The 14,817-nt window shown below is 43.8% G+C and overlaps 2 protein-coding genes across 4 annotated transcripts; both read left to right on the forward strand.

The window, feature by feature from the left end:
- Positions 1–1,245: 1,245 nt before the first annotated feature.
- RB195_006741 (uncharacterized protein) lies at positions 1,246–5,084 on the forward strand (the record flags this gene model as incomplete). Of its 3 annotated transcripts, none has more annotated exons than XM_064179995.1 (9): positions 1,246–1,308; positions 1,598–1,662; positions 2,078–2,184; positions 2,251–2,374; positions 2,797–2,862; positions 2,941–3,059; positions 3,115–3,269; positions 3,893–3,940; positions 4,953–5,084. In XM_064179995.1, the coding sequence occupies 9 exons, from the start codon at positions 1,246–1,248 to the stop codon at positions 5,082–5,084; spliced, it is 879 nt and encodes a 292-aa protein (XP_064036902.1). The 3 variants fall into 3 exon arrangements, with proteins under 3 accessions (XP_064036902.1, XP_064036903.1, XP_064036904.1); XM_064179996.1 differs by having other exon boundaries at positions 1,601–1,662; XM_064179994.1 differs by lacking the exon at positions 4,953–5,084 and having other exon boundaries at positions 3,893–3,997.
- A 2,400-nt stretch (positions 5,085–7,484) lies between these two features.
- Positions 7,485–14,227, forward strand: RB195_006742 (uncharacterized protein; the record flags this gene model as incomplete). Its single annotated transcript, XM_064179999.1, has 12 exons — positions 7,485–7,526; positions 7,580–7,659; positions 7,747–7,814; positions 9,766–9,901; positions 9,978–10,080; positions 10,132–10,227; positions 10,283–10,418; positions 10,499–10,662; positions 10,718–10,786; positions 13,808–13,883; positions 13,946–14,058; positions 14,108–14,227. 12 exons carry the CDS (start codon positions 7,485–7,487, stop codon positions 14,225–14,227), a joined length of 1,203 nt encoding a protein of 400 aa, XP_064036905.1.
- Positions 14,228–14,817: the final 590 nt, after the last annotated feature.

Below are 14,817 nucleotides of genomic sequence, written 5' to 3' on the forward strand. Positions count from 1 at the left end.
GCTAGAAGATTAAGACACTCGCACCCAACGGGGACTTTGAGGAAGAAGAGCTTCATGATGTCCAGTTCCTGCCTAGTATCCGTAGTGACATGTGAGAAAGTTGATATACGTACGGATAAAACCAGGTTCAAGCCACTTATTCGTTGTTATCGTGTGCATGCGAGCACCAACACTGTATCAACGCGCCATTCCATCGCTTGAAATACGTACACACTGTGAACTACTAGAATTGTGACTAGAAGGGTAATGTCGATTCGAAGAAAAGTCTAATAAGTCACGCTCACTACTGGCTAGACGAACTCCTCAAATGTGTGTAAATACCGGGCTGAAGGTGTGCTTTTCCTCGCAAACACGGAAAATTCGGGCTCCTTTCTCACAACACATTCTACTCCTTTAACTACCTCGCAAATGGTGCTTGACGGAATTCGGAACTTGATCACTTGTTGTTCGTTTGATCGATCCGCATTTGCGCACAGCACCAGATCGCAGTGGCGACAAAAACGACAAATAGGATACAGGGTAGACAGAAATGGAGGAGCAACGTGACACGAATTTACGAAGAGGCGCCAAGGGCGACTGGCTACCTTAAAGGCACCACATCATATCACGAGGTTGACAATGTGGAACAGTATGGAGTCCCTGTTCCAAATTATTAAAATTTATTATGTTTGATTCCCCTGGTCCTCGTTGAAAACGGCATGGAAAATAGCCTTCATTCCTACGAGATACGTTAGAACGCGACATAGTTCTACATGCTCCGGCCCATGCCCCTGTCAACAGCCTGCAGCCTTGGTTTTACTCGAATAGAGTAACTCTGTGCGGTCACTCGTGGAAGCGGGACGCGCATAAGCGAGGAGCGTTACCTTTGCCTCGCAGGAACGAACGCCGTTCTCCACGTTTTTTTTTGAGGGGCGATTAGGCGAAAGTGGACGGGACCTCGATCGTAATCTACAAACCAACTCTGTGTTTTCCTCATTGGGTTTCCACGCTGCGTCAATCTCATGATACGCTGTCTTCAAATGCGTGGCAGATCCAAACTTGATTCTGCTGTTGTATGGGGGTAAGAAGGAACTCGGATATAAAACGCACAAGTTTTAGATAGGAATAGGATCTTCCGGACCACCACGTGTCCTATTCACTCTCACAATTATATCTTTATGATCTCGTCTGTTGGAATTGCATTCCTATATTGGTTTTTGTCATTGTTATTCGTAGTAAACTTTGACACGAGTAGGTTTTCAGGAAATGAACGTCGTGTTGTTTATCTACAGCTGCACGCTGCTTGCAACAGTGGCAGCAGCGATACCGGTAAGGGTACAGCATTATATCCAGGAAGACCGCCAGTCAAAGAGATCAAATACTGCTTTTGGACAACCTTCAAAACGTGGAACAAAGGCCTGAACTAGCAGATTTAAAAAAATTGAAATAACATTCGCAATGGACCTCGTTTTGTTTTCTTCGTGATGTTCTGTGAAACGACCACATGGTGTCCTACACAAAAAGCAATCGTTGTACTGTAACAGAGAGCATAGCACCTTATAAATAAGCATATCGTAACTCAATCAGAAAATTAACCGAATATTTCATTGTCTCGCAGAAGGAGCCGTTCCCCTTTTTGTTGACGTATGGAGGAGGTGCGCTGCGTCATCAAGGAGAAAGGAGGTGTGTGCCACTCACTACTCCAGTATTAGATTTTTCATGCTGAGATGGTCACGTAACTACATATCACTTCTAATCTGTTGTAACACAAGTAACTCAAATATATAAACAGTCCCATTTCTTGTTTACTCTTTTTTGAATCATAGACTTGTACAGATGACAATCTCACGCGTTCTCAAGCGAAATAAAACAAATAGGAATCATAGATTCCTATTTCCAGAAGAAGACGAAAAATTCTAGCAAAAGCTTTAAGAGAAAAGTCGTCATACTTTTGTTCGCCACTTTATTCAAATACGTTTCTTTTTTTGGAAAAAAAAAATCCGACTAACTTGCACATCAATTATTACTTACGGTTTTTGGATTATGAGGCAAGAACAGTGCAAGATCTCCGTAAATTGGGGCATTTACTGTAATTCAGGCGATTCGGACGGAGTGCTCTTCCACCAGATTCCCCCTATAAATGGGACAAGTACCAGGATGAAAGCGGAAACTATGTCATACCTTATGTGATTTCAGGGGACTACAGTGAGTTGGCGATGAACAACACAATCGAGTGCTATTTCTATAGGAAAGAACATCTCTGACTTTCAGGTCCTGAAGAGAAGAAGGAGATCTTTGCTGCGATGGAAAAAATCAGCAAAAACACCTGTGTTGCCTTCAGGAGCAGATCAGCGGAAGAGGACTACGTTGAAATTGCGAACATAAAGTATGAAGGGTACGAGTCTTTTTTCATTCATTTGAAATTGCATTTGACGCGGATCCCTTTTTCATTCCAGTTTGGTAGGGTTCCAAACGAGCAATTCTCTGTATTTATTTTCACCAGCCCTCAAAAATATGCTTACAAGCCTGGAGCGAAAAAATCCAAGAAAAAAAGCGATTGACTTCAGCTGCTGCTTAAAACGAGCCTTCCATTGACGTCCGTTTGCGTTAGACGGGTCGCGCAGCTAGGAGCGACCCTCACGCGTGCATGACTCTCCAAATCCTTGACTGAAGACATTTTTTGTATTTGTGCAAATAGTTCCAAGCTAAGCGAAGCTCGTCTCTTACTCCTTCGAAAACTTACCATATCCAGCACTAGAAATTCGGTGAACCCTCTATAGCCAGTGTCACATCTGCGTCTATACTTAACGAATTCAGATGTAGTGCTTATGTTGGTCGATTCGGAGGGGTGAGCTTGTTGAGGCTGGAGAATGGCAAATATGGGTGAGCTTGTTATGATCGATAAGAGAGTTGGAGGGAAGAACGTAACCAGAAATGTTTCCACACCCTCATATTTTTTAGGTGTATGGGCAAGAGAACCATTATGCAAATGCTTTTGCACACTGTTGGTCTGTACCATGAGCATAGACGTCCGGACAGGGACAACTTTATCAAGGTGCACAAAGAAAACGCGATTCAAGGTGATATTAGCAACATTTGCAGAAAAATACACTGAAAGATCTCATTGCCTTTAAGATCTAAGCACCCATTTCCAATTTGCAAAGTTGGACCCTGCTGACGTAAGTACCTACAATCTTCCATACGACTACACTTCAATAATGCACGTTGGAAAAGATCACTATGCAGAGTCTGGGAAGACCACCATAGAAACACTGGATCCCGCATTCCAGGTGCAGGACTTACGCTTTATATTCTTTCCTCAAAACTTCTTTGAATGCGGCAGCAGAAAATCACAATGAGACCACAGATATTGCTATTCAGGAGTTGTCGTATTTTGAAAAAATAAACAAGAAAAAAAACAAATTTGATGACTGAAGATATGTTTGGCTCTGTATTCGCTGCCAAACTCGTTCAATCGTAACCATAGATGCGGTACGGAGGAGCAGGGCCTTCCTCAGGAGAAGGGGTCTAGCTCGTGGGGTGAAGTTCAATTGATGAGGACCCCTTTGTCAACCGTGAACCAGAAGTGAAGTGGGTCCCTGCGCCGACCATCCAAAACTGGAGAGAGTCGCCGCACTGACTCCGACAACGCATCTATGGTTGTGACGCACGTGACCACCGCTTGCGCTGATGTTCCCGAAGGGGTCCATCAGCAAAGCTGGTAGGGCAGAGTTCGTAAGAGGAGTAAGGTGACACACTTAGAACGGATGCATCACATGCCTGCTGAACGCGTCTGGCACACCGTAAAGTTTTTCAGAGTCCAAAAAATCATCCATAGTTGCACCATGATCGCAAATCTTTTTCCTCTATTGGAAACGACTAAAACTACTGTACTTACTTTCGCTGTTTGCAGGATGTGATCGGAACGCTAACGGAGCCATCGATGTACGACTACATGAAGGTGTGTTCGATCTACAAATGTGGGCGGTGCATCGGCAAACAGATGCCATTTGCGTGAAATCAAACGAAGTGAAGATCAATTTCGTCTTTGAGCGATGGAAAGTTCATCGTTTGCTTATAAATTAATAATCGAACAATAAAGCGCACTGATCAAAGATGATGTGTGGAATTCCATCTTCATGAAAAAGTACTCATCGATATCTCTTGGAGAGTGTTCTCCTACACTGAATAACTGAGGATCAGAGGCGAGTGCAGACGAATTTACATGAAGCTCTCTCGTATAGTATGCATGCCCTCCTCCTCTTTGAAGCAACAGAAGTAGCTGAAATTTTCTGCAAAGACATTCGACACCTCAGGCGCAGTTATTTTGCAACGCAATGTCCTAGGAAAAACTTCTTCGCCACTCTCAGGCTGAACTCTTCGAGAGATTATCGAAAACACACAGTCTGTAACAGCCATCTATTTTTTTGAATTCCTGAAATAAAAACGAAAATTAGAATAGCTGCCGAATAAAATCCTAAAACAAAGTTATTGAAGGTCGACGCACAGTCGGATCAGAACTACCTGAAGCCTGGTGCATTTGCGTAGTTTACTTCAAGCTCAGGCGTTGAGTTGATTGCATCCGACGTTCATCTCCAGGTTGAACTGGGAACCCTCTTCGATATATCTTCTATGCTAATAGGATTCACCAACAAACATAATTTTCACCCTTAAATTGATTCATTCGTGCCTTCAGGTAGTCATCTGAATATTCAGTGCTCTTTGAACATTGCTATCGAGGTGACCATATTTAGGTGGTTGAGTTTCTCTGAATACGATACCAAGCTGAAGGAAAGGAGACGGTTCCACACAAGTTCAGCGCAGGCGGTTCTGAGAAGAAGAGAAAGACATTTCCAAGGCAAAATTACGTTGTTTTTGTTTTATATCACGTTAGAATTTGTTTTTCAGACCAGCGTCGGCCCAAATGAGGAAGTTCCAAGAAACATGTACCTGGCGATTTTCGCCTTCTGCAGAGTGGAGCAGCAGCGTTCCTGCATGTCCAAACACCGGATTTGCACATATACTATTCAGAAGAATTCACTCCAACGAGTACAGAAGGTAGGAAGCAGGAAGTGCAGGATGTGGAGTATGTGGAGGATGTATAGGACGAGCAGGGTGTTCAGGACGTACACCCTGCTCGTCCTCTGCATCCTCCACGACGTACAGAAAGAGGATTTTATCTCGCACATCCCACCATTATGCTCACGTCAGATGGCGTGTCAAAGTACGCTTCTAGCATTGACCAAAGATGGAGTTCACGAATTGAGGTGGTTCAATTATTTCAGGTGGAGTATTCGTATACGGGATCGTAGATTATGGAGAGGTGGGTGATTCCGTCCATTTCTTCCTAATTGCCGTAAAAAACGGCCCGGAAGATGCGGCGTGTGCACAAGGCTGGCGCGCTCCAATCGAACTCGTTGTAGAGAATAGCGCGCTGGATCGCTCGAAGACGTGTCGTCCGACCCATTTTTCACGGCAATTGGGAAGAAATGGACGGAATCTCCCTTCTCTCCATAATCTACGATCCCGTATACGAGCCACCTGAAATCCGTACTACCTCAAAATTGTGGGGTGATGCCTTTAAGCTTCACATGATGCTTACAATGATTTTGCTTTTCAGTTCTATGGAAAAAAAAGTAAAATGTCAAGGAAATCATGTAGTCATTAACATTAAGGCAGCAGCTAGAACATATTCAGAAAATACGAGCGAAAAAGTTGTATAAAGGGAATTAGCGGGTTAGAAAATGTCCAACAATCCCTTCGGATTCGAAACTACTTTGTCCGATATTATGGTTCTTGGCACACAGTGTAGTCTGTGGCTCCAAACCAGATTTAAATAATTATTTGTCTTCTAAAGTGCGACTGTTTCAGCAGAATTTTTAGATTGTTTCAGAGAATTTTCTTTCCTAAGTGCTTGAGATTTTGAGGGGATCCAAAACGCAATTAATGTGTCTACTTGGTAATTCAAGTATCCTTATGTGCTATGGTCTTCCCCAAATATTCTGTTTTCACTCTTTATTGCATCAATTCAATCTAACAGAGAACAGCGGATGATGTTAGTACCTTGTCAAGGTTGAAGAAAATAAAAACACATTCAGCTGCGATGATTCTACGAGTTTCATTTCCACCCCTATACTTATCTAAAAATTAGTTGATATAGGAACGTTTGACTGAAATGTTATAACTCTTCCGAGGCGAGGAAGCTGTAGCGCAACGTTCGCGATGCACACCGTAGCGTGTATCCCATCATTATGCTATCAGCCTTTCATCTGACTAGGTGGCTAAGTTTAAGTTTATTGGGATGAGATAGTTGCGACTGCTATTTGATGACTGCGGTAATTTTGTACAGGACCATTTTGATTCTGTATCGGTCAAGCGATGTGATATCCATTCTTCAAAGCCTTCAGGCTATTTTCCAGGAAGACGTGATGTGTAGATCACAGCTGGAGATCATTTGTTGCGAGAAAATGTTCTCGCACCATGACAATACTGATCCCAAATGTTGAACGTTGCTAAGAAGAAATTTACGTGCTTGACCTAATCGGCGGACTGTTATTTTTGCCTGCCTATTTTCTCCGCATCTTCACCGAGGCGTTTCACCCTCGAATACGCCTCTGCTTAAACCTCGATCTCGATCAAGAGCTCTCACAGAATCCATCCATAGTCTACGAGACTTGCCGTCTTACTTAAACTGCCTATCGACACCGAGTGACCTGAGTGCCTCTGATCGAAAATGTTCTGCATTAAATTTGCTACAAAAGCTTTCACGCTCACTCTGGGTATCTGACCAGTTTGGGTTGGACTCTGGTGATGTGCTGGAAAACAACACCTTTCCGTAATATCATCTGAAAAACTTCAACCTTATAACCATGCAAGTTACATAGCTCGCAGGTGCCCTGACCTTACACAGAAATGCTTAGTTGCATTTGGTACAACGAAAGCGACCCGCAGCAAACGGGCTCCGCAGCAATCCGACTGGCTCATACACTCGAACCCAAGAAGAAAATAAACTAATTCAAATTAGATTTCTCATGTGTTCTTTAATCCGGATTTGGTTTCACACAATTCCTCCTTTTTGATTTTGAAAATCCAGTGGAAAAAACTGTTCTTGAAAAACTGGAATCTCAGGTCTGTAAAGTCTATAATAAAGTTTTGGGAAATGAAGTTTTTGAATAAACGTTTTCGAATGGGAAACTTCCGCCAAACTAACGATATCCGTAGATAGCTCGACATGAAAAGAATTTTTTCTTTTCCCGCTTTGATAGATTTAGTCGGAATCGACATTCACGGTGGATGAGACGGTCAACCTCGCAACTCTTCGGTTTTGCTGCAACGGAGTTTTTATTTGCTGCAAGTTCATGCGCAGTATACATTCTGGACCATGGTTGTCCCACTCTAGCTAAGAACTCGCTATCATTTCTGATTGTATGCTTCAAAAACAGAAAACATGTTTCAGATCACACATATAAGAGAAAAGTGAATGGCTGGTCAGTTCCATTTCGTCAATGGCTAAAGGGAAGAAGGAGAGGGAGTCTGCGTCGGAAAACGTAAGTGGTTTCTGTCATTTATTGCAGTAAACGTAAACCGGTGATTGTTTCAGCAGACGTCGCAGCAAGACGACGCAGTATCCATTACCGATGACGTTCGAGGAGCCGAATATTACCACGGATTGATACCTCGGTCAGAGATTTAGTATGGATGTGGTTGTAGAAAGAAAAGTGTAACCTCACTCACCTCTAGAAGCACATAACAATCTGTCTTATGCAGGATGGATGCAGAACCTTTACTCAAGAAAGAAGGGGATTTTCTACTCCGAAAGACAGAACACTCGCCCGGTATGGCTCGCAAAGCATCTTCTTAAAGTCTTTTCTTAAGAGATTGAAGCGAAATTGTAGAGAGTGATGAAGTATTGCTCTTCTAAATCGCGACAGCTTGGTCGGTTGCAGGTTCTTCACGAACAAAAAGTGGAAGGAGAATACTTCTTTCTGCATACATTTAAATATAGTTGGGTAAAAATGTACTGAAACTCAGGTGTAATTGTGCAGCTGGCAGCTCTCGAAGCGGTCGCGAGCGACTCGGACTGAGTGGAGCTAGAGGAGGTCCCACTAGAGGAGGTCCCACTTCGATATCGGCCGCTCGCTCCAACGAGCCAGGTAGCACTTTGCTCCACACCGGACTGGTATGGTTTCATCGCTCCGTATCGGGCGACGTCTCTATGAAAGATCAGAATATTCTCCGGTGTTTATTGTGATTATTTGTGCAGTGCTTTGCTTGCGAATATTAAATCCACCTGCCCTAGAATAGCAAGAACACTTGAGAACGACTACCACCAGTCATCCCGTCACTCTCTCAGCTTCCGTAAGGTTCTGGAGGGTGGTTTCTGCCCCAAGTCCGCGGGTCCGAAGAAGCATATTTTGTCGGCATCGTAGAATCACCTCTTTCCTGTCTAGAAAAGACGAACTTATCTTACGAGCTAATTGCTCATTAAAATTCACTCTTTCTGGCAGCCATTTATTCCGAGCTCTAAAACATTATCTTCGAAACGGACAGCTCATTAACCGGTGTTAACTTAGAATGTGTTTCGATGAATTCCCCGATATGATATCCTCAATATTTTGAAAAAGTGGAACCGATAATCGGTCTTAGATATGGATTAGCATCATGACGATTGCTATCGCCAATAAAGAACACGTGACGGTTGAAGTTGTGACTTAATTGGTGAAAACTCCCATTCAAAAATATGTTGTTTGCTTCGCGAGATGTTTCCCCCTACCCAGTATAATTGCTCATTACAACAAGTTGGACTGTTCGAAAGGATCGCAATTACCGCTGGGAGGATTGCAAACAGAAAGTCCGCCCTCAGGTTCAGCTCAAACTTGATATCGTTCATTTCCTCACAATATTCCTGAACTGATCACCTTGAAACTACACTGGTGCGCAAAAAATAAAGACGAGACAGGTAAAGCAACATACAGTTCGGTCAAAACGACATCAAGCACGGACAGTAAGCGGCGCGGTTGAGCGTAGCTGTTGAGATCGTGTAAGGACTCTCGCCACCGCCACCCATCTCGGCAGTTCGCCACGGTCCCACCTCGGTTCCAACCTCTGTCTCCACCGCACCGTCTCTAGCGCAGCCGCTCACGGATCTGTCCGTGCTTCATGTCGTTTCACCAGACGATAATTTGTTTACAACTCGGTGAAAATAAATGAAAGTGCATTTGTATGTTGTTAGAGGTCTCCTAGTCGTGCATTAAAAGTTAGGGCTGGCTCGGCAGTTGAAGGAAAAAAACAGTGTGTCAATCAACGAGCAGTCTCGGTGCACTATAGTGGTGTTTTTCATTATGAAATGGTCTCACATGTGGAGGAATCATCGGGAAGTTTGAAGGAATCATTGAGAATCTTCAAGCAGTCATCGGGAAATTGGAAGAAGGACAAAGTGTGAGGGAGAGTGCAGCCCTCAAGCCTGGTATTCCTCATTGCACTGTTTTACGTTCGTGGAGAGTGTTCCGAACCAAAGGTATTGCTGCCTGAAGGAGAGGAGGTGGTCGATCACGGTCAAGCAGATGACTGGTGCATTGTGTAACAGACCAAGAAGGACCCACTTCAATCAGCGGGTACAATTGCAGCCACATTTAACAGGACTGCAAGATAGGCAATGTGAAGCTCCACAGTGGCACGGTAACATCAGCTTTATTTCAATCATTCTCTTTTTCAGAATACGTTCAGAGATTTGCTTTGGGTTAACTATGCAGTATATAGATTGAGAAGCACACTTTCACATTACAGGCATGATTGTGCTAGCGCTTTCCTGTAAGACAGAAAATGGCGTTAAACATTTTATGATTAATCAAGATCCTAATGGTACGTTCTACCTCGAACACCACCACGAGAAAAGTATTGCTGATTTGATCGCATGGCACTTGTGAGTTTTGGACAATCTACTTCTTGCCTTTCTGGTCTTTCTCCGACTTGTTCCAAAAAATGTCAAATAATTGTAGAGCAACGAAAACACCACTGTCAGCAGCTTCCAACGCTCGCTTGCGACGTCCTGTAGAGAGGACACAATGGCTTCTTAATCATGACTCGATAGTACTAGTTAAGGTATCCAAAGAAAACTTGCGTACTCCATTACTTTCCTAATGCTTTGTTCAGAAACTTGGAGAAGGGGCTTTCGGTGAAGTGTACCTTGCAGAATACGGGAGCGGAAAAAGTAAGCAAGAAGTTGCAGTAAAGACGATGAGAAACGAGGTATGCGATACCTTGTGATGGGATGATAGACAAGTATTGCTCATCCCACCTGCAGGCTACGAGGGATGCACGTTTAAAATTTATGAAAGAAGCAAGGCTAATGAGAAAATACAACCACAAGCACGTAGTAAAAATTCTCGGAGTAGCCGTTCACGAACATCCACTTATGCTAGTCATGGAAGTTTGCCCGAGTAAACAGTGTTTTCTAATTCTGTCATTACAGTTACTCTTCAATGAATTCGTTTGTGTAGTTGGCTTTGGTCCGATTTAGACGGCTCCTTGGTGTCATATTTACGGAAAAACAAAGGAAGTGTAGCGTTGTCAGAAAAGCTGCGGTTCGCTACAGAGGCTGCCGACGGACTCGCTTACTTAGAAAAAAAGTTATGCATTCACAGAGATATAGCGGCGAGAAACTGCCTACTCAGCGCGAAATATGTAAGTAGGTCGGTATTCTGAGCTGAGAATGCCTGACTATTTTTTGTATTTCCAGGAAATCAAGATTTCTGATTTTGGAATGTCAGATGACAAAGTTATAGTGCATGATGACACACTAGAAAAGGTGACTTTCGTTTACACGAGACAGATTCGTATTCGCGAGTGTTCCATTGTTAAATGTTCAGCGTGCTGCGAAAAAAAGCGAAAAGGTGGTGTCGTCCAGCACATCGCCAAAACCCTTAACCTGAAAAATCAACTGAGTCAAGTGAGCATGTGGTCTTTGGAAACAACCATTCGTTTTACCACGCTGAGCTGCCGAACACTGTTGAGTGAACTCCAACAAACAGCCCTGTCTAGGCTTTTACGATGCCTCTGTGTGCCGTTTGTGCGTGTGCAGGAACAACGCATCAGAGATCGGTCCATAATCAGTATACTACACCATCTATATTCCTGTGGTGACTGACTACAACATCCTGGTGGGGAATTTGGCTCAACGTCGCCTAAATGCGCTTTTGTACAATTGTGGGATTGCAAAGAGCTTCGTATATGTGGAAACACGACCGTCGTATTACTCTATGTGTGCTGTCCGCACACTGACGATTTAGGCTATGAAAAGCGTCTGAGAAAAAAGTTGCGTCGTCAACTACAAAAAGCCCGCGAAAACGAATAGATGTCAAAAGCGAAGGAAATCGAAAATGCGGACAACGAAAATAACCCGCGAAAAGGCTATACTCTATTAAAGGCATCACCTCTCGAATCTGGGGTGGTACGGATTTCAGATGGAGGGTTCCTATGCGGGGTTGGAGTTTAGGGATTGGAGGGTGATTCTGTCCATTTCTTCCTAATTACCGTAAAAAACGGCCCAGAAGATGCGGCGCGTGCACAAGGCCGGCGCGCTAAAATCGAACTCGTAGTAGAAAATAGCGCGCCGGGACGCTCGAAGCCTTATCTTCCGGGCTCTTTTTTACGGCAATTAGGAAGAAATGGACAGAATCACCCTTCTCTCCATAATCTACGACTCCGTATAGCCATAAACCACCTGGAACCCGCACCACTCCAGCTTCGTGGGGTGATGCTTTTAAAAGAGTATAGCGGCAAGATGAAAGGTTGTTCCTCTGTTCTTAACACTGCTAAAGGAGTGGCTGTCGGTGAAGTAACCTTGCCAATCTCACTTCACAACCGTGCTGAACCGGCACGCGCTATCAGCTACTGAACTCGAGCATGTATATAGACCGACACATGCGGTTAATGAGGAACCACCGACCGAGTCGAAGGTTCTGGTCTGTATCGAAAAGATGAAAAATTGAAAATCTGATGGAGACGATGGATTTAGCGCAGAAATGTTGAAGCACTTTCTTCCGTCTGGGATTGGTGAGATGACAAAGATCATCCGTTCGATATGGATCGACGAGAGAATTATTGTCTCGGAGACACGGTATTATAAGTTCCCTTCACAAGAAGTCATCCGTCACGAACCCTAGGAACTATCGAGGATTCTCGTTGCTGTTATGTACAAGGTACTGGAGCAGATCCTCCTTGACCAAGTTATTAAACATCGCCAACAGCGAACAAGCAACGTGCGAAGAGCGAGCTGGCTTTCGTCCTGGCGGATACGATTGACCAGGTGCTCATCGTCCTGAGAGTGATCTAAATCTGGCAGCGGAATTCGAAGTAAATGCAATTAGCTTTTTTGAACTTTGAAGCCGCTTTTGATCCTACTCAATGGGTAGGCAGTCTACTCAACGCACTTAGCGCAGATGAAATATTGAGGGATTTCGGTCGCCTACTTGAAGACATGAACGACCAACTGCTGCAGTTCGAACACCAATCGTACATCATCGTTTTAGGTGGTAACTGGAGTAAGACAAGGTAGGATCCTGCCTGTTCAATTTTGTCATTGATGACATCATGCGAAGAACAGTTGATGAGTGTCCCGCCGACATCGTTCTAGCACCGTCAGAGTGCTCCTTGATCGATCTCTCTACGCCGATGACACTGTTATATTCGCGGAGAACAAACTTCGAAGCATTAACGTGTTTAAAAGGTAGATGCAGCCTATGAACTGCTTCTACGCTCTGATAAGTGCAATCGGATGTGGATCTCTTCAAGATCTCGAAAGGGAATCAGGGTGACAGACAACCGATCAAACTCGTCGATGAGATCTGTTATCTGAGCTGAAGAAAAACTGCAGCTACAGGAAAGATATAAGGCGAAGATTCGCCAAGGCCCCTTCTGCACTTAACTCCTCAACGAAACGCCTGTGGTCGATCACCTTCACCAACGAAGCCAAGCTGCGAATCTATCTATTCGCAATTCGCACCATCTTAATGTACGGATCGTAGAGGGCAGCACCATATACCGTCACGGAGACCTCTGATTGCACGGAAAGGGAGCTGCTTAGACGGGTGTTTGTCTACTTTTGGCCTAGAGAATGCCACAGTGAAAAGATCTTCACGCGGAAATTGATGTGGTGTGTAGGATGACACGTCGCAGTTATCAAGATTTTGCACCCCATCGAAGGTGTCTACACAAAATCGTTTTTCCTTGAGGACATTCGACGTCAATAGGTAGTTCAGGCGAGACGTAAAGTTTCGCAACTGTGTCAGGTAATAAAATCAGCTCCCCGATTAAGTCAAGTAAATCAGTCCAGGACTTTTTCGTTCAGTATCGTTCTAAGACTAAAATAATTAAGTGTTGCATTTAAAGGCAAAGTACTACGAAAGTGACGATGTTCTGATCCATCAACAAGGGAATAGAATCGGGTTTGTTGGTTACGAGTGTGACTATGATCGCGTTCATTTCCCAGTAATTGTCCTAAAAACGGCCTGGGCCTTGGGGTCCGAATTTTCCTACGAGGCACATGGTAACGTGCCATATCTGCCACCGAACTGACAATCAAAGGGATGCTGGCCGTTTCTTCATCATGATCGCACTAATACACGTGACGTCTATTCCTAACCCTGCCTTTGGTGGAGAGATCTGAACATCCTCAATTCTGTTGTATGCCTTCTTCAAACCGGAGACCAAGACGAAACAGCTGTCCTTCGCGAGCAAAGTAAAATGCTTTTTTGTAGAACATATACGTGGAAAAAAACAAACAAACCAACAAACAAACAAAAAAACGGAAAGAAAAACAATATTTAAGGTTCCCGTAAAATGGTTAGCTCCAGAAACACTTCAAGATAAAATTTACTCACTTAAAACAGATGTATGGTCGTATGGTATGAACATTCTATTCAATCGTTCTTTGAAAGAAGACAGTCCTTAATCGGTTCGCTTACAGGGGTTTTGGTTTGGGAAATCTATGCAGATGGCGCAGAACCATATCCTGGTTTAACAAGGCTTCAAACAAGAGCGAAAATTGTAGTTCAAAATTATAGAATGGAAATGCCAAAGGTAATTGCACGCATGCAAGACGAAACAGCGAAAATAAACAAAAATTTAGGATACGCCGAAAAACGTTGCAGATGTAGTGTACTCGTGCTGGGAAAGAGAACCGGCGCGACGGCCGGAAATGTCCAAAATCTTTAAAACGTTAAAGGATATCTACGACCGTTCAAAGTAAATGTGAACCTAAGGGTTGACTGATTGTGCATATTGACTATTGTGACTTTCAGTAGTAAATTTTGTGATTGCTTGTTTTTAACGCAGAGACTCTTGAGATGTGCTGAACATCAGAATTGAATAGAGAAATAGAATCGATATTCAAAGAGCAGCAGCGCCAGGGTACGTTTCAGCTTAGAACGAAGATCAATCCTCGTTCTAAGTCGAGTCAAAACCCCACATTGTGCAGTAGCGTAATCGGCTGCGCTCGACCTAGCGGTTGTGATTAAGGTGGGACCCACGCTAGTCCTACCCATTTCTGCAGTTCGATTGGAGCTCCAGACTTCGGATCGTTTTGACCCGACTACACCCGACTTTGTATCTGTAATAACAGAAACAGCAGAAATATGGGGAACCAATGTAGGAATAAATTTCCATCTTCCACACAGCTATACTTGGAAGTGTGTAAGAAACCCTTGTGAGCATGAGAAGCTGGCGTTCGCCCTATCACAACTTCTAGGAAGACTCCACGACGTTTGCTTAAGTTCGCGAATCTTATCGTGTTATATTCAAGTTTCTCCTTACCCCGTGCAACATCAGGATCACTCAAGG

This window comes from Necator americanus, chromosome I, assembly GCF_031761385.1.
Source record: "Necator americanus strain Aroian chromosome I, whole genome shotgun sequence".
NCBI lineage: Eukaryota > Metazoa > Nematoda > Chromadorea > Rhabditida > Ancylostomatidae > Necator > Necator americanus.